Raw genomic sequence first — 26,871 nt, 5'->3', positions numbered from 1 at the left:
AGAAAAGCAACTCAAGGCAAGCTCCTTGCCCTTTAGGAGCCTTGCAGAGTGTCCCAGAAGTGCAGTAACCAGCTGCAAAACAAGTGAAAGGCATTGTGGGACAATGGTGTGGTGGTGGCAGGTGGGCCACCAATGCCCAGAATTCATGGAGTACCTGGGATGCATCCATCCGTCACCAACCAGCCTTCTGTGCCTGAGGCAGCGTCTGGCTTCTGGCTTGCTGAAGGGACAGTCAGTGTCACCCTGACTCATGTGATTGATGAAGGACAATCCAGGATCAGCCACCACCGAGCCCTGGAATGCAGCCTGTCCTGCTTGAAAGAGACGTTTGATGTAATGCACATCTTCTATTAATAAGTGGAACGCATGCCAAAAGGACAGTCACAGTAGGGTCCCCAAGTTCAAGTGAGACAGCAGCAAGCACACAGGTTTGCTACCCTAGACAGAGCAAACTCACGGTGTCCTGGTGACGCTGACAGCACTGCACTGTCCAGGTGGCCAGGGCCACAACATACTTATCTGTCAGATTCAGATCTGCACAGAAAGAGGTTGGGGCCTGGCCCTTAGGGGTCTCTTTGCCAAGACCAGTGCTTGGTGGTAACAGAGCTATCACAGCAACAACTTCCTCAAACACCCCCCTCAGCTATTCAAGGAATGTCCTCACCTAGTATTTATACTTGTCTTCTCAGCCTACCCCAACCACCGCTCTTCACCAGCTGCTGAGAAAGTGACTTGGCAATTTTTGTTTCCCCAGGAAGTCCAGGCAAGCCAGTGGTGGTAACAGTGAGCACAGCTGTAGCGGTGACAGTGGACAAGAAGACAGCCATTGCTGCAGGTAAGAGCTGCCCTTTATGCCGTGGCGGCCGAGAAGTTGTGAGTCAATGTCAAGAGTAAGGCACACGGACATAGCAGGAGGACCCCTGCCTATGGTCTGGGGCCACAGTCCTTGGCTGTGACTTTTCCCAGGTGAAATGTGGGACTGACGGTAGTGGAGTCTTCCCAAGCCATTTTGTTTATGAAAAAACCTTAGGTCTAAAAGAATTTATGAAGCCCAGAGAGGTTAAGAGATCTGCTGAAGCCTCACACAGGACAGAAACTGCGATCCAGACCTCCTTTCCATCCCTCAGCACGCTGCTTCCCTCGTCCACCACCCGGGGCTTAGTGTCCCTCTGAAGAGAGGGCTGGGCTGTGACTCAAATCCTAAAATAAGAGCTCAGTGTGTGTGTTCAGCATGTGCCAGGCGCCTGGGAGTCTGCTTCCCATACACGGTCTCATTCAGCCCTTAGAGTGATCCAGCAAAGTCCAGGCTTCTGGCTCCATTTTACAGAGGAAGAAACTGAGACGCAGAAAAGTTCTTTGCCTAAAGTCTCACAGCTAATAATTAATAAAGCTAGAATTTGAACTCAGTTTGCCTCTCTTTAAGGCCCAGATTCACAAACCTGTGTGGCAATGCCTCGACTGTGATGAGAGCACCCAATGACCCTCACAAGCGGCCCCTGACTTTGTAGTTACTTGGCGCCTAAAAAAGCCCTTGGTGTCTCTGCCTTGCTGTCTGAGAGCTATCAGGCCTGTGTGATGAGGCCTCCTTATCTTGGTGTCAGCTTGCCTGTCTCAGACCCCGCCGTGTTCTAAAAAGCGGTGCTATCCAATGGGCATTCGAGCATCAGCCATCATGCGTCCTTGAATCAGGCACCTGTCCGGCTTCCCCGGGAACCCCTTAGCCACACAGAAGGACTCAGCAGCTGGAGTGGGGTGGGGCAGGCAGGATCAGTGCGCCTCTTCCCCTCAGGCTGAATACAGGGCAAAGGGCACAGAGCAGCAGGCTGGGGTTAGGCAGAGAGGGTCCGACTCTGTCTTCCTGTCTCAAGGAGGGCACAAGGTCATCCTGAGTCAGGTTGTTGGGCTGCTTTCCACCCCGGGATAAGAGCTGGGGGAAAATGACTCGGTCTGACATTGCTCAGCACACGTATCAGGAAACACTTGCATGGAGGATAGTCTTCAGGACGCCCCGCTCCAGCATTTGGAAGGAACCCACGTCATCTTGGCCACTTTTATCCCCTTAGTCCATGGCAAGCCAAATCCAGACCCATTTCTAGGCCAAAATTTGACCGCAGACTTGTCTCCCTGTGGTCCCACCTGAGCCTGTGCCTTCCTGCTCCCTCCATGACATGGGTGTCTCAGCTCCTACACACTTGAAAGTCTAGGAAAGAGAAGGGACATGGAGTCAGGCTGCCGGCTGTGCTCTCCTGCACTCTCCAATTATTTGATATCATTTTTAACTCAGAGCTGAATTGAAGCTGTGAGGCGTTGCCATAGAAACTGTGTCCTGGTGCCTCTGGTTTAACACATTGCAGACAATCCCTCTGACGTGCTGCGGTGCATAAATGTGACAGGAAAAGGATGAGGCACTGGAGACCTTATACTCCAACTATTCTTTTTGCTGGTCTCCTTTTGTCATTTCCTCGGCTAGCCTGTGGCTCAGCCTTCCTGATCCTTTGGGGGAGGGGGAGGGCATTGGCGCCTACAGCTCCAGCAGGGTGGCAGCTTGTTGGCTGTCCTGGCAGCCTCAGCCTGTGGAAACTGGTGGCACTGTGTGCATGTGAGCTCCAGCACTGGGTGAGCATGTTGTCTATTGGGCAGGCTGCAGGTGTGATTTTGTGCACTCAGTAAGGAGAGAAGGGCAGTCGGACCAGCTACAGAGGCCAGCTATGTGCCAGGCAGCTGTGGGTATAATGCCATGGGTTTGTACAGAAGGGCAGATAAATGAGGAAGGATCTAAGCATACGAGTTATCAACAGTTGATGCCAAGTTTCTAGAAATCTAACTTTTATCTGAATCTAGTTTTAATTCTCCATACCCTCCAGGCCCTAGCTGGGGAATATTGCCAAACATAATGACAATGACGCCATAATCTGCAAGTGTGTGTCTAGCACATGCCCTGCAGTACACATGTGCCCCGGACAGAGGCCTTTGTGCAATGGGCCTCTCTCCTTAGCAGCCTGCCCACACGGGGGCGGGCCATCAGACCTGTGTGCACTCAGGCGCAACTTGAATAGGGTGTCTGCACTGCTAAGATCTTGCAAGGCTTGCGAGGGGCCCTGTGCCCTGCTTCTGCAGTGGGGCTTGGGAAGACAGGGTTCTCAGATCTGCTATACCTGTTAGGGATGCAGGAAGGCAACACCCCACAGTTATCACTACCTAGAAAGGAGAACAGCCGGGTTCTGCCAGGAGTCCAGCTGAACTCCAGAAATGGGGACCCTGATGGTTCACTTCTCCCTGGGGTTTGCTCCTGGCTCACTGGGGTTTCATCCAAAGGAAGCCTCCTGGCAGGGAGACAACTCCATCTTGGTCTCTGAAAACTAATGAACTGTATAGCCCAGGCCCAGTCAGCCAGAGGCTAGTCCAGGCCTGAATGTGAGTCACCTGGGCTTGGGGTACCTGAGCAACCCTAGAGGTCTTGCTCTCTCACTCATATCCTCTCCTGGTCTCTGCCATCCCCAGTTCTCCAGTCCCTAATCCTGATTCCCAGCCTACCGATCCTTATGGAGAGATCATATTTGTAAGCCCAGAGTATCTTCTGTCTGTCCCTAAAGTCAGTCTTGGAAGTGCAAGATAGTAATAGGTGAAGCGGGTCTCCTCCTTCCTGTCAGCAAATGCCACCAACGTCACCAAAACTAATAAAACCCAGCCCGCAGAGAAGACCCCTAACTGCTCCCTCTCATTACATAGTGGGGGTCCTCTGGGCAGATGTATGCCTTCCTGCCACATGGGCCCATCTGCCCGTGACTCAAGCTAGGACGGATGAGCACCCCAGGGTGCAGAGCAGTGATGGGTCCCCACCTCCCCTCTTCACCCCACAAGTCACGCTGCTTCCCAGTGAAACCAGCCTGAGGTTCATGTCTCCTACCATCAGGCTAGCATACAGGCAAGCTTGCCACACTCAGCTACAGGCCCATTCTAATCCAGAGCTCTTCTCTTTGCTCTCTCCTGGTGGCGTCCCAAGGCGAGGCCTCGGGTGGGAGGCTCCCACCTGTCTTATGGAGTTCTGGACATTGTGGTGACATCTGGCAGCACTTTGGGCAGCTGCCTAGGAGGTGAGGGGCAGGGAGCCACTCTCCCAGCACCCACCTACCCTCCCCACCCAAGGAAACCAGGAAGTACATAGGAAAATACAGTCTTTATTGGTCTTCTGAAACAACAAACCAGAAATATAATTTTGCCTTTAAAAATCTTCTGTCTCAGGATGAAGATACCACCATTGACAATGCCCACCCCTCCCCCATTCCCTTTAGGGATCCTTAGATCTGGTTTCAGCTGGCAAGCCAGAAGAAGGAAGACTGTGCCTCCACCTCAGGAAGGGCATTTAGCAACCTATGCTGGGGCTCCCTCTGTACCCCTACTGGAGAATGGCCTTCTCAAAAGCACCCTCCTCCTCCATCACCCCCTCCCCCACCAAGCTCCTCTATGAGGTGGCAGGGTGAGGAATGCAAAATGAGCTGGGCTTGCCCTGACCTGCCCTGTCCCTCCCCAGACCCTTGGCCTCAGTATTTTGGTAACTTCTTCCTGGGTCACCAATTAGAGCCTGCCTTAGAGCCAGAGCCCAGCCGGATGCATCTCACCCTTCTGGAAGCCATGGAAAAACCAGTGTCCAGCAGAGGGAGACTAGTACTCACCCGGATTAGATGCATGAAGAGGGGCAGACCTAGAAAGGAAGACTGGTGACCCTTAAATCCTATATAGCCCTCTTCTCACTGCCACTCCCACAGCCCTGCAAACAAGTATCTCTGCCCCTTTGGTATAAGTTCCAGCAGAAGAACAGACAGGACCTCTGGCCCATGCTCTGGTTCAGACCCCAGTCCAGGAACAATGAAAACCTCTGGGAAGCCAGACTAAGCAGACCAAACCCTGGGAAAGGAAGCCCCATCACTGAAGCCTCTGAGCAGAGTGCCCTGCTCCTGGGTCTATTTGGGAGATGTTGGCAGGCAGTGAGCTCAGCGAAGACCACCTGCTTTCCCAAGATGCCACCAATCACCAAGCATGGCCCAGTCCCCACCAGAGGTGACAGGCCCAGAGATGCTGAAGATGGAGGGGTGAAAGGTACAGAGCAATGATTCTTGGGCTGCAGGCTATAGGAGTGGAATTGGTGGGTGTCCCCACAGGGCCTGGCAGTGACACAACTCAGGCAGCACCTGGCTCTTAGGAGGTGCTCTCCACAGGCACTGCAGCTTCAAGGCCTCTGAGCTGGTGTCCCTGGAAAACCCAGCAGGACGGGTGTGAGAGGGTTACCATGGTGACAGGCAGGCTCATCCATTTGGCCCACTTTAGAGGATCTCAAAGGCATCCATCCCGTGCTGTCAGTTTGGTTTCTCCCCCCTCTTGACTTGAGAAGATTGCAGTAAGCAAGCAAAAGGTCTTGTGATCTGAGAGCTAGAGATCCAAGGAGGAGGCATGCTTCTGCTCCCCACATTCTCATGACCTCTGTCTCCACGTGACTCTGTGTGTATGTGTGTGCGTGTGCGTGTGTGTGTGTGTGTGTGTGTACGTATGTGTGAGATTTTTTTTCAATCGATGTTATTTCGCTGGTGATGCTATGAGTTTATGTGAGAGTAAGTTAGTGAATCCAGGAGCAGTGTGGTTGGCGTGGTATCTAAGAGATATAGGGACATAATGGCCTCAGCCAAGGGAGTGTGTTATAATCACAGCATTGTGTTTCTAAGTACTGGGTCCAGATGGCGGAATGGGTGTGATTGTACCAGCAATTGAAAGCCGGACACAACTTTCACTGAAGGGTAGTTAAGAATATCTTCGTGGCTTAGAAGAGAGTTGCGGAAATGGGCTCCTGGCCCCGTATCGCTTCCTCCCCAGCCCTTAAATGCAGAGAAGGGGGGTTGGACAAGAGGCAAGGAGAGTCACTTAGCTGTGACTACACCCAGGGCAGGAAGGGCAAAGGGGTGCTCAGTCCAGCAGCCTCTACTTGCACACATGTTCTTTCTTCCCTATGGCCGGAAGCTCAGGGAGACCCCCAAGGTGTTCCAAGGATGTGGTGGCTCAGAGAGGAGCATCAGCAGGAGCATTCAGCACAATGGCAGCTTCCGCGACACTTAGAAGTTCACACTGTGGCTGGTTTGCTGGAGGGCTGGGAGGAAAGCGGAGTTGGGGACTGTGACAGAAGAATACACCAGCTCTTCCTGCAACAATCCCCATGGGCTTTCCCTGCCCTTCCTACCTGGGCCAGGTGGGGCTGGGCTCTCATGCCACAGATGAGATCTGCTTCTGCTCCTCATGCTCGCCCTCTGGGTCCCCCATGAGGGGCTGGCGCTTCTTGAGCTCCCGGTGGTACTTGGCCATGAGGGAGGCATAGATGCAGCCATAGGCGGCAGCCACCACCATCATGATGCAGACGATGCCGCAGACAACCCCAGCGATGATCACGGTGCCAATGGCCCTGCGCACGCTCACTGGCCGGTACCTCTGCTTCTGGGGGCAGGCTGTGCTGGGCTCGGGCTCGGGCTCGGCCCCTGGCTTGGGCTTCACAGGTTCTGGGCTGGCTTTGGTGCAGGGTGGCCCAGAACTGTCCAGCCCAGCCGAGCTATTCTCATCCTCCAACTGGGAACAGTAGTTGAACATCTCCATGGGGACCATGCGCATGTCCTTGCCCCTCAGCTCCTTGGGGAGGGTGCAGGCAAGCTGGTCCAGGCGACCCCCTGCATTGGGGAGAAGGAAGAAAGGGCTGACCAGACATCCAGAAGCTGGATTCCCTCTCCCCATCCCCAAATCCCCAAAACGAAAGGCCCAGAAGTTCTAGTTTCTATCAGTAAAGCACTCAGTCCTGGGATCACATGGATAGGAGAGGAAGGAGGAAGGGACACTAGCATCTATTGAGCCAAGTACCGTGGTCAGTGAGGCACATATATCACATCGTCTTATCCGAGCATAAACCATACAAAATGGATATGGTCATGATTCCCAGTTTATAGAGAAGCATACAGCCGTTTCAGTCACAACTACTTGCTCCAGAGTCAAACTGATACATGTAGTGAGACAATGCTGACATGTGGAGATGCTCAGGAGAGACCTGTCAGTGCAAAGAGCTCAGCACCCTGCCACACCACAGTTCTGCTTCTCTCCTTGCCTCTGAATCTGCCTGCTTACCACCCATCTGTAAACCCAAGGTACTGTCTGTGCTCAACACAGTGTCTTTTCCCCCCAGGACCCTTCCTTCTCACAAAAAAAACCACAAAAGCCAAAAGCCACCACTCTTTCATGCAAGACCTTTTGGTTGCCTAAGAGTACCTGAGCACAGAGAAAAAGGGTTGTATAAGATTTCCTCCTTAGAACCATCCAATGACCCCGCCAGCACTCCAACCATAGCATCACTGAGTGCAGAAGCACGTCAGCAGGGAATCCTGAAGACCCATGCGGGCAAAAGAGGGGGGCTAGTGCTAATGGGGGTGGTGGTGCAGGTAGCGATGAGTACACGGGTACACAGCCAAGCTCCACCATGGAGATGCAGAACATGGGTGGGGCGAGAGAGGGCAGCTAAGGAGAATGAGCTGCCTGGACACCCCCGGGAAGTCAGAGTGGCATCTTGGCCCTTTTTCAGCTTCCAGTGAGATCTAGATGCAGGCAATAGGCTCCCAGTGAATGGACTCAGCTCCTACCCTCCTTCACTGCCAGTTCCCTCTCCCAGCCCAGCTGCTGCATACAACAGATATCAATTTTTTCCCAGGGTGCTGATGAAAACAGCCCAGGATTGTTTTTTTGTTTGTTTGTTTGTTTGTTTGTTTGAAGGAATGCAAGGTTGGAAACTACTGTTGAAAACCTCTGAAAATATATGTTCCCGTTCCATGCCTTGTTGTACCGAACGTTTAGTTCCTGATGGCTACATGAAAGGACAAGGACATTCCCTAGGGGTAACACACTGGTTGGGGTCTGAAGACACCAGGCCTCTGGTTTCCCTGTGCCACAGACTGCCTGGGTGACCTTAGCAAGTCTTACATCCAGTGACATGTGTCCAGGGCTGCCTTTGTACAGGCAGGAGCTGGGTTTTGGCAGGGGGCAAACTTGTGTTCCTGCTCCAAAGACCTGACAGTGAGTCCTGGCTATGTCACCTTGTGCAAATTATTTAATGTATTTAACTGCTTATGAGTCTTCATTTTCTTGGCTGTAAAATAAGAAGGTTCACCCAATTAGCTATGAGGATTAAAATAGATAATGCACATGAAAAGGTATCTGTAAACTGGGACCTATGCAAGTATTAATTATTATTTCCCCACTCACAAAAAAATGGGAGAAATTATCATAGTTACTAACATTTTATGGCACATAATAGAGTGTAAAATGTTTTTAATAACTAACACATGAGAATGGCATGCAAATAATTGAGACTGTGGCTGGGTATGAAACGAAAGGAGTAAGACTTTGATGAAAAGTGTTAGCATTCTTTCCACAGAGAGTTTCGATATTACAATTATTGATTCATTCAGCAAATGTGCATTGAGCTTCTACTTTATGCTGGGCACCAAAATGTGTCTCATTATGTCCATTTAATATTATGACTACTACTAGCAAATGAACAAATAAATGAGAACTTTTATTGAGGACTTACTTAATGTTAGGTACTTTTTAAGACACTTTACACGCATTACTTATTTAATTCTCACAATGATTCTGAGATAGATGTTGTTATTCACCCCATTTTACAGATGAGAGCCCTGCCACAGCAAAGTTAACCACCTTTCTCAAGATTACACAGCTAGTAAGTGGCAGAGCCACAGATCAAACCCAGTTCTAGCATTTTTAGCCACTCTGCTTACTTCTTTGTCCTCCTTTTCCATTCCATTTAGTCATTTCATAGGTCATTATAGAACTTTCCTGGTTAATGAAAGAGGGAAGGGAAAGAAAGTAAAATCAAAACCATTTGGCTTCTTATTAAAAGTTTTGATAACAAAAGTTTTGGGGAGAAAGAGTTGAGATCATCATCAAAATGAAAATATGGTTTTATCTGTGGATTTAAACTGTATTCTGCCCTCCCAAAACTGAATATTTAAGGGATCGCTGTATTCAGAAGAAGAAGGGTGGTTTTTCTTCCTCGTTTACCAAGCCGGAGAAGCCCAGAACCATACCTAGTGGGATGCAGAGAAAAATTATACTGTGTCTTTAAGTTCACTCATGAAATCTACGAAAGTGAGATCAAGTTACAGTGAGTCAATCTGAAAAAAAAAGAGAAGAGAAAGGAGAATGGGAGTAGACAGGGAGACACAGAGAAGAAAGCGAACCAGTAGGGGAGGAAGGGGAGCAGCACCCTGGCCTCACTGTCCTGCTGATCATTTGGAGGTTCGGCTGAGACCCTTCTAGCCCAGCTAGTGGAGAGGCAAGGCCACCCCGTTTTCCCGCTGACCTCAGCCTTGAGTCAACGCCCAGCTTCCAGGAAATGTGCTGGGCAAGGGGTGATCCTCCCAATTCCTCACACCCAGGCAGGGCTGGCTGTGCTCACCTCGGTAGGAGAACCATTCCATCCAGTGCTTAAAATCACGCAGGTTACAGTCACACTCCCAGGGGTTGTCCCCAACCTGCAACAGCTGCAAGCTTGCTAGGGGTTCAAACGTCAGCCGATCGAGGTTCTGCAGGCGGTTGGAACGCAGTGATAGGGAACGCAGAGCCGGGAGCCCGTCAAAAACGCCTGGGGGCAGCTGAGCCAAGCCATTGATAGACAGGTCCAGGTGGCGGAGCAGGGGCAAGTGCTGCAGCAGGTCTCTGTCCAGGGTCCTGATGCTGTTATTGCGCAGCTGCAGCTCTGTCAGATTGGTCAGGTCCCCGAAAATGGAGCCTGGCAACTGGTCCAGGAAGTTATTGGATAGGTCCAACCGCTGCAGGCTGGACAGGTTGGCGAAAGCCCAGCTTGGCAGGGCACTTAGCTTATTGTTCAAGAGCAAGAGGGTTCGGGTGGCAACGGGCAGGTCGGGGGGCACAGTGGTGAGGCCTAGGCCACTGCAATCCACCTCCAGGCTTTGGGTGTCACACTTACAGGAGAAAGGGCAGGCAGGGAGGGCCTCCACTGCACACAGGGTGATCCAGCAGGTGATCCCTGGAGGGGCGGGAGTGGAGGGGGGTGGACAGACAGGTGGAAAGAAAGTGACAGGCAGAGGTTACTGCCTCTGGCCTCTAGTCCCTACTTGCTAGTTCATATCATAAAGGCCTCTTGGCTTTATCTCCTTTGGTCCAAGTCACAATCAATGCACAAACATTTATTAACCACATGAAAGGATAACTAACAAACCCAAAGCACTTCTATATTACTGGATATCACACAGTGTCAGCAGGGCTCCTTGCCTCACAGCACACCTGGCAAAGAAATCACTTTCGTAGAGTAGAATCCTGCAGAATGGCAGAGCTGAGTCCAGAGGACAAGCCGTGCTGGTCCACAAAGATGCCTCAGCTCATGTGGCCTCCCGCAGTTGATTTTCTTGGGAACTTGGGCCCCACTGACAGCATAGATACTGACAGAATAAAGGATATAAGGATGTCAGAGAAACCTGCTCCCATGTTTTTTTCTCAGTATCACTGCCAAGAGAAAGGTTCTCTTTCCAAAAGAAAATGGCCACACTGCTGTTTCCTTCACCTCTGCACCCCTACCCCTAACCTGGGCTAAGACATGCCATGCATGGAAGGGGGAACTCAAAGAGACCCTCCAATCCTGCCCCTACAACCTCCCAGTGTGTCAGATCGGCATGAGTCCTACATCCAACATGGGGCTGGCAACTTAGTGTGAGGACCAGCCAGGAGTCCAGCCCACCCAGGGTCCACTCCAGAGACCACTGTGCAAATGATAAGGATGAGATGCACAATTTGACTTCTACATTGAATATTACAAGCATTCAAGCCACTGTAAATCATGAAACTTGGGACAAGTTCCATTATTCATTCCCATTCTAAAGCCATCCATGCCCATTGCCAGAGCTCTTTTCTTAAGGGCTGTAGGGTAGCATTTCTGCAGGATAGATCTATTAACAGCATTCTTTCTGTGGTCCTATATTTGACCCAGGACCCTATGAGTAGCAAGCTCAGAGCCCAGCCTGTGGAAGGGCTGGGGGGCCCTCAGAGAACAATCACAACAGGGCAGCTCATTTCATTGTGCAGCAGCCCTTTCTAAGAGTGATGGCAAGAACTCCTTAACTGCTCCTGGGTATCAGAGAAGACTGCTCACTGTGGAAGGGAAAAGGGATGAGCTCAAAATAGCTCAGCTGCACCAAGTCAGCCCCACCGAGCCCAGAGGAAATGCCCCAGCTGGAGAAGCAATAAAGATGTTCAGACTAGCCAGCTGGTCCACCCAGAGAGGCAGCAGCCACCCAACCTGGGTGCCTGGATAGGATGGTCTTGAGTCTGTGTCGTAGGTGTCTGGTTGTCTGGTGTCCCAAAGGGCAGAACTGGAAGGAACAAGATGAGGCTGTATCCCTCCCCTGCCTGAAGGATCGATGACAGCAGAGGCACACTGCAAAGCTGTCACCTGAGCCTCTTTGTTCTCGAGGGGAAATGAGCACAGGTATAGCCATGGAAGTCAACTGGAGACCCTTCCTGGGCACATGGGGGCACCTGCTGTTACCTCTCACCCTCTCACCCTTCGGAGCCATCTGCTGCCAGGTCAGCCTGCTCCATACTGCCCACCACCATGCCATTTGAGAATTGACATTCTTCAGCCTTCACTTTCTCCAGAAAAACAATCAAATGAACCAGCTTCTCTCTCAAAAGGTTCCACATAACTAGAAACCACTATCCCCCGCCTCCAAGAAACTGAGTGACATAAAAGCCCTAGTGACAAGAAAACATAATCTTGTATTGTGAGGTGTTGAGTGATTCCAGAATGAGGTTGAAAGGGGATCTGAGTTGCTCAGGGATGAGCCACTCGCACATAGTAAATAATTCAGGCTGCTTGTGTGGTGAGGCAGCTGCCAGACATGGCTGGCTATTCGAGGGGAGAAGTCAGGACCATTTCTTACCTCTTACCATGTGCCCTGGGGCAAACCAGTCCTCACTGACCTTGTCCCTTTACCTCCCATAAAGAGAATTCTCAGGGCTTCTTTCACCCTGATGACTGTGTAAACTTCCTTATGAGTTTCCTTATGAGAAATGGACAGCCTGTTTCCTCGTAGGCAGAAGGAGGGTTGGACATGATCCCTAAGGTCCCTTCCAGCCCCACATCCCAAGAGCCTGCTAGTTCCTTCCATTTCAGAGTTGGGAAGACTGAGGCATGAGAGAGCCTACAGCTTCACCCAGCAGATGGTCCAGGCGAGATAAAAAGGAGGCTAGCCATTAGAGCAGCAGGGCTCGCACAAGCTGGGACTGCTGAGGGTGGTAGGTGGGCCTCCTGGATTCAGCAACAGACCAACTTAGGAAGACAAAATCTCCTGTCATGGCCTCGAGCTCCTGATCTAACCATTAAGGCTCTCAGCAGCTATACTTTCTTTAGTTTCCACAGATGCCATTCACATGGCAGGACTGTAGCTGGTAATCCCTGGCTTCCTAGAGCCAGTCCTTGAGCCTCCCGGGAAGATGTCTTAGACCTTTCTCCAGCCCAGATGCAGCACTGCAAGCCAAGCTAAGCCCACCGCCGGGTCCCCGACTCCACCCCACCCACCCACCATACTCACAGGAGATCTGCCTCCATTGCAGGACCAGCCTGATCCTCTGCTCAGGGCCACTGCCCAGGGCCAGCATGGTGAATGCCACAGCTCTCGCAGCCCTGCACCTCTGGGGACAGGGGAGCCCCTTGGTATGTGCTGCCTGTCAGTCCTGAAAGAGAGAGAGAGAGAGAGAGAGAGAGAGAGAGAGAGAGAGAGAGCGCTGAGCAGAAGCAGGCATTCATGGCCCAGGCCCGTCCAGCCCAGGGGTTAGGGAGAGGGCCCTGGTGTCTCTTTACACTTCTCGTCATCCCCTCTCCTATTCTCAGCTATGATTTCCTGAGTGGGGGGAAGAAGAGAACTGAGAGGCAAAGAAGCCAGGAAACCTTCAACCTCCCTGGGGTGCTTGGGGGTGATGTGGGGGTCAGGCTCAGGCATCCCCAGGAACTCTCAGTCTGAGGCACCCTGCTGAGCTCTGGGCTGTGAGATGCAGGAATTGCTCCCACAGACTCCCCAGTGTCCCCAAGCCCCGGCCTCCCCCTGCCTCTTCTTGTTGCCTCTCTGGTGTGTTGGTCTCTAAAATGTTCTCAGAGCGATATGACCTCCTCTGTGTCTCGGATTTTCCATGTCACAGTGGGTAAATTGAGGGACATCTCTGCTAGGTGAGCAGAGTGAGGCCACAGACAGCAACACTGCTCCCAGTCCCACCGTGGCTCTTACCATGGCCCCCGAGGAGGCAGAGAGCAGGCCCTCCGGAGACCCCACCGCTGGGTCACACAGGCCCTCCGCAGGCTGCCTGCTTCCCCTCCACCTTCGCCTGAGAGTGAGTCGCAGGACTGTCTTCCGCCTGCCGGTCTATAATAAGAGCTCAGGGGTTCATGCTGCAGCAGCTGTTCACACAAAAGACAGAGACACGGAAGAGAGGGTGAGATTGCAGACCAGAAGGAGCAGACCAGGGGGCGCAGAAAGCAGATTTTTCTTCCAGAGAGGGCAAAACAGGGAGACTCACCTTTTCAAGGGTCTTGAGGACCTGCCCTACCCCAACCCAATGACTCATGAGTGGGACACTGGCCCTCCTCTGGTCCCCTCTTCCTTCTGGATATTGCCAAGGGTCCTTAGATGGAGCCCAGAGCCTCCTTTCTCCCAGCCTCATCAGAGGGTGGGAAAGGGGATTGTGGTAGCTGCCACTGCAGCTGGCACAGGGCAAGGTGGGAAAATGGGATGGGAGGCTAAGGGGAGACTGCTGAGAGCCAGGCCTGTCCTCCTCTCATAGGCACCGTCCTGTCAACCACTGCGCCTGGCTGGCTCCTGGAGCTTGACCTCCCTCGGTTGCCAAATTCATCCCTGGCGATTCCTGGTTGCAGCTTCCCCCTCCCCCCGCCACAGGCCTGGTTAATTCTGGAAGCCTGAAGAGCCAGTGGCAGAGTTAAACAGACCGCTGAGGGGGTAGAAAGAGCTCCTGGGAAGCTCCTGTGTTCAGATCTGAAATCTCGGGTGAAGCAGGGTTTCCCTCAGGCATGTAGGGTCCTGCTGCAGCTCTTGGTCTCATTGCCTCTCTCCCCCCACTCCCTTGGTTACAGCTATCTCCCCAAGGGCGGCAGAACCCACTTAGTATACAGCAGCCCCCACGGGATCTTCAGCTGTGCTCCCAGCAAGGGCAGCCTGCTCAGGAGGAGAAGGGCTCTGTCTCCTCTTGGCTTTGTCTTTCCTCTCCCCCCCTGCCACATCAGGAGGGCTCCAGGTTGTGAAGGTCTCGCAGGGGCTGGCAGAGTGTGTCTCCACAACTGGGCACAGATGTGAGGTGTGGGGAGCAGCCTGGTCTCCACACTGCCCACTGGACGGATCCCAAGACCCTGGGCTTAGGCGTGGGGACTGTGCTTGGAGTAGTTCAGGTGTTGTTCAAATCCCTGTCAGGTCATTCCCTAGCCCTGAAGCCTTAAACAAACATTGTAAACTCACTGGGCCTCGGTTATCTTAGTTAGCTCTAAAAGCGACAATGGTGATGTTTAATGAGTGGAATTTTTGTGAGGATCAATCTAATCAGGGAGGAGCGTTAACATTGACTATATGTTATACACAAATTACCTCAGAAGATAATTCAGGTGAATGAGCCCAGCTTGGACTTGAGCCCATGCTAGACGTGAGGAAACACCAGCAGCTTGCAGCAGGCCTGTGGGATAGCTGTTTCCCGGTCCCACAAACCTCACATATGAGCCTACTTCTTGATGCCTGAGCACATGGCTGCCTTCCTGAGCCTGTGCCAGGCCTGGGGACCATCACATGATGCTCACTGCAGGCCGTGCTCACACACACAGCCTTCCCATACCTCCATCACAGACAGGTCCCTCAGGCCCTGACCCTCAGAACAATCTCTTACTCCAGCAAGAACCCTCATATCAAGAGCTCACAGAGCCCACACAGTATTAGGCAGGTCAGCAGCCACCCAAGTCACTGAGATAATGATCAACTTGCCCAAGGTCACAGTAGATCAGGGACAGAATTGCAGGCTTCTGAGCCTGTCCACTCTCCAGTGACTATCACCCAGCATGGCCTCTGTGAGGAGACACTTATGTGTGCACAGAGCGGGGTGCACATAGGTTCCCAGACATGTGCTTGGAGCTCCCAACACAGCATGTGGTGTAAACACACACCCACAGAGAGCCGTGCAATTAGGCACGTGCTAACACACACACGCACGCGCGCACACACATGCCCTGCTGGCAGCCCTCCAGACCTCCTTCTCAGACCCAATATTCAGAGCACAGCAGAATAAGACTCCTGGCAGTTCCTGAAAGCCCCCACCACACAGATGGACAGGGACACCTCCAGTCTACATCAAACGCTCCAGGACAGTTCCAGGATGTGCTCTCTGCTCAGACCCACACAGGGCTGGGGACCCAATCCTGCCTCTGCTACCCATCAGTCCAGATTTCTGTAGAGAGGCAGGCGGCGGAGAACCCGTCTTACCTGAGCCCAGGCCCTATTTCCGCCTGAGCTCCTTTTTCAAGGAGGCTCCAATTTCCACCCTTCCTTGGCCTCCGTGTCCCCCTAAAAGTGAGCCCAGGTGTTGACTAGCAAGCATCACTCAGTAAAGACAGTAACCTCCAGGGCAGATCCTGACGCCCTATCCCCAGCCTTGATTGATGTCACTATACAACACAAGTCAGGCAGGACGCCACGACACACACCCACAGGTGGCACTTTGTGATGTGGCAAGACACTATTGCCCCTGGTATTTCTGGAGAAATGTAATGCAACAAGGCCCCAGGTCCATGGGCGGAGGGGGTGCCTGTGTTCCCTGGGTAGCTGACCCTATCTCCTGGGGCACCAGGGAAGTGACCCTTAGGGAGACACAGGCTTGACCCCAGCATTTCCTAGCTCCTTGGCCCTCTGTCCACTAGCACACCTCCATTCAAAAGACCCCTTCGCACCCCCAGAAGTATCCAGCCTCATCAGGTCTACATGAGGTCTACATGACCTACATTAGGAAGCTTGCAGGGCAGCTGCTTCAGCAGGTGCTGGCTGGCTGGTGGAATAAACTAACACCATTCGGAGGGAAGTCCTCACTCAGGGTGGAGAATGGGGGATGGAAAAAGAGTCAGGAGTTCTGCCATAAAGATCTCCTGTCTCCAAGCCCCACAGCCTGTGACTCTGGATGCTGGACCTGCTCCTAATCCTTCTGAGGCTTTTTGTCCCAGCCCAAGAGACAGAGATACCAGAGAGACAGGGTGGCCCTGCAGGGACCCTAGGCCTCCTCCCATACGTTTTGCTGGGAGAACCAAGATTGGAGGATGGGACTAAGGAGCTAAAATCAGTCAAGTGAGGGAACCCCTGAAAACAAGAAAGAAGGGGCTGTGTGCCTTTGCTACTCCAAAATCTGGAGCAGGGGTTCATCTAGGAACTTCTTAGAAATGCAGAATCTTGGGCCCCAGCCCTGGCCAACTGGAATCAGAAGCAGCATTTTAACAAGACCCAGGCAATGTGTATGTGTATTTAAGTTTGAGAAGCACTGGCACCTCCCAGGAGGCCATGCTGGTCAGTCTCTGGAAGCCAGGCACCAGCCAGGGAGTGGCAGTGACCTGGGTAGAAGGGGAAGGGCACTGACATTAGCACCTCCTTCTAGAAGCCTTTGTAAGGGGGAAGGCATTAGCATGGTCACAACACCTTTGTATAGTGCTCTTAGTCCTCATAACAGCTCTCTGTTATTATATCTCTGTTATAGTATTATTATTAACATCACTTTGCATATGGGGGAAACTGAGGCACGGGAAAATAAGTAACTTCCCACAAGTTAGGTAATAAAAAAATAAAGCTTTGGGCCTGAGTGGTCTGGCCACAAAACCTTTTAACTTAACTTAGCTGCCTTTACAGCTGCTAGGTTCCTTCTGTTCCTTACCTGCTCACGCCCAGTATAAGAAGGAAAAGACAGGAAAAGAGAGATAGAACCTTTCATTTGTGCAATACTTCACGAGCGTTTCCTCATCTGCTCTCTCACTGAAGCTGGGATGACAGGTGTTCTTACCCCTCCTACTGACGGAGAAGCAAGCTCTGTGCCATGTTGGACTGAGATGCAAGCCAGCTCTCCCCCACAGCCACCCTCTGTCCAGAAATATCACAGATGCAGCGGGGAAAACCCCAGGGGGCAAGGTCTGCTCCAGGGAGTGGAGGGGACTTTCTAGAAAGCCTTCTGCCAGAGGGCTGGGTGCTGAGGTGAAGAGGGTGGGTGAGAAGCCGGGGGTGGGGAGGTGGTGATGGAACAGGAGGCAACAGTAAGAGCAGGTTCCATGAGCTTCTGCTGAGCTGAGTGGGTGCAGTGTCCCCTGGAGACCTGGGTGGAGAGGGATCTGCTTTCCCGGGGTTGGGGTGCCTCACCTTGGGCCCCCGTAAGGAGCAGCCTGCCTTGCTCTCATTCCCTGCAGGCACTCAGGTTAGAATGCCGAGGAGCCGTGACGTCTCTGTACCTCTGCCCCATGAGTGGGCTCACACTCCAGCTAGAAACTGCCAACAGGCCCACCACAGGCCTAATGTCCACGCCCTTCCTCTGATGCTTCTGCATGCCCATCCCCCTAAGTCAAGTGTCCAAACCGCACAGCTAGTTAATGCCCATTGTGCCTCCACATGGGGTTCCTGAGCCCTGGTACGGCATGCTGGTCATGCCATGTGCCCTGGTATCGCCCTTTGGTCAAGGGTCCTTGACTCAGGACAAGGGTCCCCCTCAGCACCAGACTTACTGAACGAGAACCAAAAAGGGCCTTCGCGGTGTTCTCTGTGCCTCCTTTGCTCTGCAGCGAGGTGGAGGCCACAGGGTAGTGGGAGGCAAGGCTAGGATTGGGGCCACTTCTTGGGCTGCAAGGACAGTGTCCTCCCCACCCCAGGAGGGCAAGAAGGACCTGAACAATGAGGTGTCCCAAGATGAGCCCTGTGTGGTGGGGGCCGTTGGGGGCTGGGCTGTCCACCTGCTGCTGCCAGCCTGGTCGTTCAGGAAACAGTCTCGATCTTTTCCCTGCTCTTCACCCCCCATAACACACACTGCCCAGGCAGCACAGAAGCAGGCTTTTTAAAATCTCTGTGTTGGTACCTGGAACAGGCAAACCCTCCTGACTCATTTTAAAATGCATGCCCCATTCTCACCACCACCACCCCCCTTACTTCCTGCACTGGTTTCCTTGTCAGACATTCCCAGTCCCAAACAGACCCTAAGGAAAGCAGAACAGGAAAACCCAAGTCACTCCTCATGGAAGCCATTCTCCCATCTGAATGGGCTGAGTGATCACTGACGCCATCGATCTGGGCTCAGGGCTGGGCTGGTGGGGCCGAGGAGACCTATCTGGGGCTTAGGAGGGAGGCCCCAAGAGGGGAGAGGCTGCCTCTGCTCAAGCTCCTTCTCCTTGCTCCACCCCAGAGCTCCCTAGATACCTCTTCCCATGCTGCCCACTCACCCTAAAGCAGCCCCAACACAGCACCCTCTGACATGCCTGGCCTGGGAAACTGAACAGGGTTTGCTCATCCGGGCCCCAGACACAGCTTTTAATCAAATCCCAAAGAAACAAGATCGGTTGCTTAAGAAACCCCCCTCTTTCTCCCGCCACCCCCAGCTGGCTTTCCTGGTATCCCTCTTTGGCAGTGCCAGAGACTGTGACAGTGGGGAGGTGGGGTGGGAAGAGCAGGAAGCGGCTGCGGGTTTCCCTCCATGCTGGACTCCCCCACCCATCTCCACGTGCTCACTTTCCTCCCCTCCCCCAACTGATGTGGTTGTCCAAACTACAAAGTGTCAATCTGAGTCACAGAGAGGTGATGCCCAACATGCCCTGACAGCCAGGTGCCAACCACACCATCACCCCCAGAAACACAGACCACGCAGCTCAGGGAGAAGACAAAGCAACTACCTGGAACTGAGCTGGAAGGTCAGGATTCCTGGTCAGACCCCTTCTCAGCATTGTCAAAATGGACCTCAGGATTGCTGAGAATGGCTGGCCTGCTCTAACTCAGGGTGTCCATGCCAGGTAGGCATGAGTCTGAAAGTCAGGTCAGCATGGCCTGGCTGTAGACCACCCAAACCCCCAAGCTGAGTCCATAACCCCCACTAAGCCTTGGGTGGGCTCGGAGCAAGGCCTTGAGCTCACCAAGGAAGAGCTGCAAGACTCTTCTCCCTCATCCACTCTCAGCCACACCCCCACTAGGGTGGCTTCCTCTACAGCTATGTGGAACCATGTCCAGCTGGGAAGGGTCCCTCTGCCACCTTGTCCAAGGACAGCTGCCTGAAGACCATAGTCCCACACTAAGGACATCCTGTAAAGAGGTCAGGACCCTGAGGTCTATACCCATGCCTCAGACAGCACAGTGGTCCAGCCTGCTCGCCGCCCTCTCCCAACCCCCAGCCGTGCTCTCTACCAGCCCGGTCACCAGCAGCTCCTCTCCCACAGCACCCAAATTCCTCAGGCTGTCTGCTGAGCCGGGCGTGCAGACAGCACAGGGTTCTTGGCTGGCTGTCTCCATGCCGCAGGGACTGGTTTCTATGTCACACAGGCCTGTTACCTGGCACTGGCACTGCCCTCCTCCTCCCTGTCCTTCCCTAGCTTCCCCCATCTTAGCAGAATCCTAGCTCATGGCCTCAACATGGTGAGGTCAGAGTTCCCTGTGCCCTTATCTTTGGGCTGCCCAGATGTCCCAACCTGAGCACTTTCCCGACCCCAGCAACTGCCCAGGCAGGAGGCAGCAGCCGCTATTTGCTGGGCAATGGGACCCAATCCTCATGCCCCAGTCACCCTGCACCCCACCAACCCTTCATCTCTTCCCACCACGCACTCACCTTTTTTCACCCTGACCTCGAGCTCCTTAAATCAAGTAGCTCTGAGCCATCCAGTGAGTCCCTCCTGGGATTCCTGGAGAAGTCCAGACAGCACTGCCAAGCAGAGCACAGTGGGCAGTGTCAGTCCCCAGTCCGCCGGGAGCGGGGGACCTGGCACGCAGCAGACAGCAAGGGGGAGCAGGAATGCTGCCGCCGCCGCTGCCAAGGGGACGGGGCTGCTGGGTCAATAACAAACTGAGAAGGAAAGAGGGAGGGACAGAGGGAGACAGAGAGGAGAGGGGAAGGAAAGGGAGAGGAGGAGAGAGCACGCGTGTGCGCGCAAGCAAAGAGACGGAGCAATGGAGTGACAGCTGGGGGTACATCTGTGATGACAGCGACAGTAGCACACACAGGGGAAAGCGCGCACACAGGCGCACACACACCAGAGGCGCTCACGGCCGGGGAGGGCAGCGCTCACCCTTGAAATGCTCACATTTCAGTGGAAAAAAAAGGCCTATGGATTCATTGCTCCCAACTCCAGGGAGGAGAAACGCGGTTTTACCAGGCACCTCCATCTTCCTTCCCCGCGCTCCTCCAGGCTCTCCCCGCCCCTGGCCGCGCCCCTCCTCAGCCGCTCTCCCCTCTCTACCTTTCCCTTTGGGGAAAGAGGGGCAGCAGCCAGCCGGCAGAGAAGCGCCCCCCCTCCCGTGGGAAGCTGGGTCAGTCTCCTGGTCAGAGACAGTGGGGAGGTATCTCCCATCCTGCCTGTGGAGAAGGAAAAACTAAACCCCTCTCTCAGTCAAAGGGGGATTTATTTCAGGGCAATTGGAGAGGCTCATAGGGGCCCATCTGCCTGCTGGCCCTCCAAAGGAGTCCTGAGCCTCACAGAGCCAGAGTCCCACAGTTATGCAGAGGTGACTGAGCCTCAAGGGCCACAGACCCAGGCTATTTAGGGGAGCAAAATCCAGGGTCCAGCAGGCTGGGCGCCTCAGGACCTGCTGGCACTGGTGGGCAGGTTGTCTGTGGTGTCCTGGGGGAGCCCTGGAGGGGCCAGGGCAAATGCAGCCCCTGCCTCCCCAGGCTGGGCTTCTCTGGGCTCCTATCTAGATGGGCTAGGCATACAAAGGCAGGACTGGTATCCAAGAACTCAGCGACCTCTTTACTAACCAATCAGGACAAAATGTTGGAGACACTGATATGCCAAGAGATGGCCAGTGTTTGATCCATGGGCAAAGGAAACTAATCCAGAGGAGAAGCCCAGCTTGGGCACAAACCCCTAAATGACCCTTCCTTGCAGTTCTTAAAACTGGCTGGACAACCTGATGGCAGAGACTATGACATGTTGGCAATATGTCAGGCATGTCCCAGTGTCCCTCTTCCATTTTGTCTGCTTTCCTGGGAGATTCGCCACAAGGACTGACGGTGCAGGTTGAGAAACCCCCTTGACTCACCACACCCCTGACAGGAAGCTCCTGCACCCTCCTTTCTATCTGCTCTGCTGGGCAACATGGCAGTGAAGAGCTTGGGCTGCTGTCCCAGGAGGAGAGAGCACCTTTTACTTCCTGAAAGTCTGTGCCTCTCACCTACACAGAAGTCACATGCACCCTGCCCTTCAAGCTAAGTGCTCCCACCTACCCCTAAACACTTCCACTGCCCAGCCCCAGGAAGCGTGTCCTGACCTGAGGCTGGAATGCTCTCCTGAAAAACTCAACCATAAGTTACCCCTCTTGAAGTTTCCCTGGTTAGTCCATGGACTTGACCTCCTCTCTGAGCTATAACTTTTCTTAGGGCCAACCTGTGGCTATCACAGAAAATGTGCAGCAGCTTTCTGGGGTTGGTTTGCCTGCTTTCCTGAACTGTAAGCAGTTCCAGAAGAGGGCCTCTGCCTCACCCAGCACAGTGCTATACAAAGAATGGAAGGGAACAAAGGGCTTAGGCTTACGCATCAGCAGACTCAGTCTAAACCCTGCTGCTCGTTAACTAGCTAATAGCTAGTTAATTAGCTGACATCCCTGGGCCTCAGTTTCCTGCCTGTAAAACGGGGAGGTAGAGTGATTGAGATCTCTGTGATCCAAGTGTTCGCTGAGTGCCTGCAGACTCCCCAGCTGGCATGAGGAAAAGCAGCCCCTTCTAACCCGGATAAACTCAGCCTGCAGGCTGGGTTTTCAGGCAGAGGAGGAGGATAAGCAAAGTAGATATGAGAGCTGGGGTGGGGTGGGGGGTTGCGGGTGGGGGGCTCCTTGGAGCACGGCCCTTGAAAGGGATCATGTCTCGTGCACAGGTGTACACGAGTGTGTGCGTGCACAGTTGTTGTTTTTTTGTTTTTTTTTGTTTTTGCTTCCTGTGTTGACAAAGCAGCACCAAGGTGACAGCCGGGTTGCAGAGCACAGAGGTTCATCTTGATAATCAGTCTGCCGCCTGTGGGTCTTATTGAGGCTCTTTGTTAGGTTGTCTGGCCGCCAAGGAGATCCTAAAGGAAAGCTACTTTGGAGGAAGGCGCAGGTCATTGTGGAAAAGCAAACGAGAGAAGGGAGCGAGCAGTACAGGCCAGGCTAGGGCCAGGGGAAGGGGGTGTGATTTCTCCTTATCGGGTTGTGGCAGGTCCCCAGAGACCACGGTCAGGGTTTAAAACAAAGACCCACATGCACAGGAATTAGGAGGTGTCTGTTAATAACCCACAGGGGATGGGGGAAGCCGCCTCGAAAGGCTGAGTGCCCCACGTTCCCTGGGCCCCTTTGCTAGGATACCTCTCTTCACCACGAATTCTGAGCCTGCCTGCAAACAGCGCCATGAATATCATCTCTTGCACATAGTAGGCTTACTAGGAGGTGCAGGGAGGAGGATGGCCAGCATGGTGGTCCCCCAGGGGAAGGTCCGCTGAGGCTCTGACAATAGCCAACCACCTGAGGGAGCAAGTGCCTGGACCAGGGGCCTGAGCTGCCCTGACGGGTCTCCCAGGAGAGAAAGCTAGGCTTTCTCGGGGTCTGGGGTGGAAAAGCACCTTTCGGGGTGTGAGGCAAGAGGATTTGAAATGATTAAGGCCAAGGGGTGCAAGCCATCAGGCATGGCAGCCACAGACAGTTTGTGGTTAAGGATGTTCCTATGCTCCTCACCACCTTCCCCATTCCACACCGACCAGCATCTAACAGTTCTTACCATGAGCAAATTCTTTGTGTGTCACCTAAATTCTGTTTCTTCATGGATTTCCTCCTAGGTTTTCAAGGGAGTCAGAGCACAGCTAAGTCTCCAAGATCTCAAGTCCAACATCTGTAAGAGGGCAAGTCTCCATATGAGAGGAAGGAGTTCAGCAAGGTCTCGAATCCTTGACACAGGGGATGGAGAGATCTTGCAGAATTTGCTTCCCAGTCAAGTGGCTGACTCAGCGGGATTCACAAATATTTCTTTATTTAGCTCAAAAAAATATCTATTGCAAAGGTATCTTTCTAGGTGCTAGGGATCAGAACTCAAACCCTTTGCCTGCTATTAGCTCCCATTCTAAGGGACTGAGACAGACAATAAATGAGAATAAAATAAATGACCCATGTTGCTTAGAAAATAAAAAGAGTGATAAGACAGAGAATGAGTGGTGAAAGAGAAGACTGCTCTATCTGGGGAGGAAAGGCCTCTCTGAGAGATGATGTTTGGGCTGAGATCTGATGACGAGAAGGAGCCAGCCACATAAAGTTCTAGGGGAACAGCATTCCAGAACAGAGAACAGCTGCTGTAAACGCCCCGGAGTGGGAACAGGCTTCGCATGTTTGAGGGAGACAATTATTCCTGTTGAAATCAGAGACATCAGCAGGGCCAGCTCCTTAGGGTCTTATAGGCAATGTTACAAAGGAGTTTAGATTGTGTTCAAAGAGCAGTGGGAAGACATTCGAAAGCTTTAAGCAAGGGAGTGACGTGATTTGATCTTCAGAAAGATCACTCTTATGGCTATGTGGAGAACGGGTCATGGAGGTCAGGGGGACCGCTTAGTAGTCTATTAAATTAATCCAAGTGAGAGAGATGATGGTCTGGCCCAGGGTGGTAGCTAGCTAGCTGGGAAGGGGGAGAAAAGTACACAGATTTATGAAATTTTGGAATAAGGTCTACAGAACTTGGATAACATGGGGGGAAATGATAACTAGGTAGAGAATAGTCCCCCAAGTGGGGAGATTTCAAGGAAGGTCAGGTTTGGGGAGAAAAAGTCAGAGTTAGGTTTTAAATTTGTGATGTTTGAAATACCTACTGGTGACTCAAGTGGAGATGTCAGCAGGCAGCTGGAACGTCCTAAGTTCTGCACAGGATATTCAGATGCAAAGGACCCAGAGCTTGCCTTGGATGAGCTTATGGTCTAGCTCTGAGAGGGGTCCTAGGGGTGGAGTATTTGCTCTGTGCCCCACTCCACCCTCTCAAGACTCCCTTTGTTAGAATCACAGGACTCCTTCCAGCTCAGAAACGGCACTACTCTATGAGATCTGGTGTTGAGCAATAGGTAGAGATGCAGAGTCCCACATTATGAATAGTCTGAGGGCTCCTTCACCCCAGAGGCCAAGCACAAGGGTAAATGCACTTTCCTAAATCCTAAAGGTCTGATCATTCTAAGCGTTAATGTGACTCCTCTCTGACAATTTTTAGAAGGTTCCTCCTCTTTCACTCAAGCCTTTTTCTACAGGTGAAAGAAATCTGCCTAAAATGAATAGCAAGGGCAGTCTTAAAAGGAAGAATAAGGGGAAGTGAATGAGGGGGGCCCCCTATAGCTTCTGACTGAGAGAAATGTGAGAGGGAGGAAGAGGCACAGCAACCAGGGCTGAGCCCCCAGTGTCACCTCACCTGCTGATCACACACACTGTGTTTGTGCCTCTCAGCTTTGTCATGAACCAAGAAGTGGTTCATGACCTGTCCCCTTCCCTCCCACTCCTTTCAGCCACCTGGTCTTTGAAGCAACACAGAAGCCCCCATAGAACTCAAATGTTCCCATATCACAAGACCTGCTCAGGAAGGCCAGCCAGAGCTCCAGCCATAGAATGGCCAAGGAGCCTTGGTGTCTTCACCTGTAAACTCAGACTTGCTCAAAAATTGTGTGGTCCAATATGGTGGCCACCAGCCATATGTAGCTATTTAAATTTAAATGAATTAGAATTAAATTTAAAATGTTAAATGCAGGTCCTTAGTCACAGTAGCTACATTTCAAGGGCTTAGTAGCCACATATGACTAGTGACTACTGTATGGGACAGTACGAATCTAGAACAGCTTCTTCATCTCAGAAAGTCCAATCAGACAGTGATGTTTTACAACAGTGGTTCCCAAAATATGGTCCTTGGACCAGCAGCATCAGCATCACCTAGGAGCACTTTAGAAATGCAAATTATCAGGCCCCACCTCAGACCTACTGAATGAGAAACTCTGGGGATGAGGTTTTAGCAAACCTTCCAGATGATTTTGTTGCATGCTAAAATTTAAAAATTAAGGCTCTAGTCCAACCCAGGACTGGAACTCTGGCCCCTTGACCTTTCCCTGCTCTCTCTCTCTCTCTCTCTCTCTCTCTCTCTCTCTCTCTCTCTCTCTCTCTCTCTCTCTCTCTCCCTCTCTTTTCATCAAATTTCGTATTGAAAAAAATAAAAGGATACAATTCTGCATCTCTGTGCCATACTGGAACTCCAGTCCATTTTAGAAGAGCTGGCTGAGTCTCAGGAAGTCAGGATGTTGGTAATGGAAAATCTCTCCAATGAATGGCCATTGGAATGACTGTAGAATGTCTCATGAAAAAGATGTAAGGGTTGGGAACCCAGATTCATTCCCATTTTACAAATGAGAGGAACTGAAGCCCCGAATGGACGAGTGCTTTCCTCTCAGCTCCTTCCTGACCACCAGGGCTGAGTCAGGCCTAGAGAATAGAGAAGTCAAGAGCTGTAGAGACAGACCCAATGAGTTCTGTATTTAGGGGCTATGTGATTTGGGCAAGCCACATAATCTCTGTAAGCCTCTATTTCCTCAGCTGTGAAGTCTGAATAATAATAGAACTGGTCTACTGTGTGGATGAAACAAGCTCATGGATGTAAAGGTCCCTGGCACTCAACACATTTTCAATATTATTATACCAGGCAGTAGGAAGTCGGCCTACTTGTTTTATTCTTTTGCTTTTCTTTCTGTTCTTTGACCCCAAATTTCTCTTAGAATGTGAGCACCACCTTGCATCCTCTACCCTTATTTGGAAACCAAAGAGGTGTGAGTGGCCCTGTAAGTGGCATCATCAAAAGAGTAGTGTTTGCAGGCTGGTAGAGTCTCCAGCTTTCTGGAACCTGCCTGCAAACCTGGATAAATGGTAAACATGGTCATGACTTTCAGCAAAGTGGGGAGACCCTGAGCAGAAGTTGGGTACAAGAGAGGTTGTTACATCAGGCTGGAAATCTAGGCAGCCTCATGAGTTATGCAACATGCAGTGGCCGTGAATTCTAGTCCCACCACTGTTGATCATGTGACCTTGAACAAATGGCTCGGTCTCTCTGCCTCTACTTTTCTGTCTGTGAGAAAGGGGGGATGGTCTTCCCAGTGCACCTGCCTTGGGTCCTCCCAGTTCCGAAGATGAATATATCCTCCTCGTTCTCTAGAACTCAGGCCTCATCCTCCTCTTGGGCCATTTTCTGGTCTGGTCTGGTCTGCTGTGGAGAGACAAAAGCACCAGTCTGTCTTCCCTTCTCCCGCACCCTACTCCCCAGGAACCTCAGTTTGCATGCTGCCTTCTGACTCAGCTCTCCCCATCCCTTTCTGCACGGGTGCTATCTCTCCTCTCAGCTCCTGATGATGCACCTCCTCTCCTTAACTTGAATCTATTTTTTCTCTCACTTTCTCTTCCCTCCCACCCACCACCCCCCTCCCCACAAATATGCTCATGGTCTTATCCTCCCTCTTCCTGCTTCCTTGCAGTGGTGGGCATCCAAATGAGGCTGGAGTTCCTGGAGCGCACATTCTGGGCAGCCACA

General features: G+C 52.3%; 2 protein-coding genes across 5 annotated transcripts in view; one reads left to right on the top strand and one right to left on the bottom strand.

Moving 5' to 3' along the window:
- The window catches only part of CACNA2D4 (calcium voltage-gated channel auxiliary subunit alpha2delta 4), a 123,103-nt gene that overhangs the window by 76,389 nt on the left and 19,843 nt on the right, over nt 1-26,871 (top strand). The window contains exons 25-26 of the mRNA XM_019654048.1: nt 755-835; nt 26,816-26,865. Of these exons, the coding sequence (XP_019509593.1) occupies nt 755-835; nt 26,816-26,865 (131 nt within the window). The remainder of the gene's footprint in view (nt 1-754; nt 836-26,815; nt 26,866-26,871) is intronic.
- LRTM2 (leucine rich repeat transmembrane protein 2) lies at nt 22-20,467 on the bottom strand. Of its 4 annotated transcripts, none has more exons than XM_019654124.1 (6): nt 19,927-20,305; nt 13,338-13,507; nt 12,648-12,789; nt 9,497-10,087; nt 6,227-6,704; nt 22-311 (listed from the first exon to the last, which is right to left on the bottom strand). In XM_019654124.1, the coding sequence occupies exons 3-5, from the start codon at nt 12,712-12,714 to the stop codon at nt 6,250-6,252; spliced, it is 1,113 nt and encodes a 370-aa protein (XP_019509669.1). In that variant the 5' UTR covers nt 12,715-12,789; nt 13,338-13,507; nt 19,927-20,305; the 3' UTR covers nt 22-311; nt 6,227-6,249. The 4 variants fall into 4 exon arrangements, with proteins under 4 accessions (XP_019509669.1, XP_019509668.1, XP_019509667.1 ...); XM_019654123.1 differs by lacking the exon at nt 22-311 and adding an exon at nt 4,161-6,136; XM_019654122.1 differs by lacking the exons at nt 22-311; nt 19,927-20,305 and adding an exon at nt 20,384-20,467 and having other exon boundaries at nt 4,161-6,704.

This window comes from Hipposideros armiger, unplaced genomic scaffold, assembly GCF_001890085.2.
Source record: "Hipposideros armiger isolate ML-2016 unplaced genomic scaffold, ASM189008v1 scaffold_213, whole genome shotgun sequence".
Taxonomy (NCBI): Eukaryota; Metazoa; Chordata; class Mammalia; order Chiroptera; family Hipposideridae; genus Hipposideros; species Hipposideros armiger.
This window is presented reverse-complemented; position numbering and strand designations above follow the sequence as displayed.

What these genes read in the sequence shown, in the direction of transcription:
- LRTM2 (XM_019654122.1), bottom strand. Translation starts at nt 12,714, where the DNA reads ATGCTGGCCCTGGGCAGTGGCCCTGAGCAGAGGATCAGGCTGGTCCTG. An exon ending in GCAATGGAGGCAGATCTCCT is followed by an intron (nt 10,088 to 12,647) that starts GTGAGTATGGTG and finishes CCGCCCCTCCAG; the next exon opens with GGATCACCTGCTGGATCACC. An exon ending in GGAATGGTTCTCCTACCGAG is followed by an intron (nt 6,705 to 9,496) that starts GTGAGCACAGCC and finishes TCCCCAATGCAG; the next exon opens with GGGGTCGCCTGGACCAGCTT.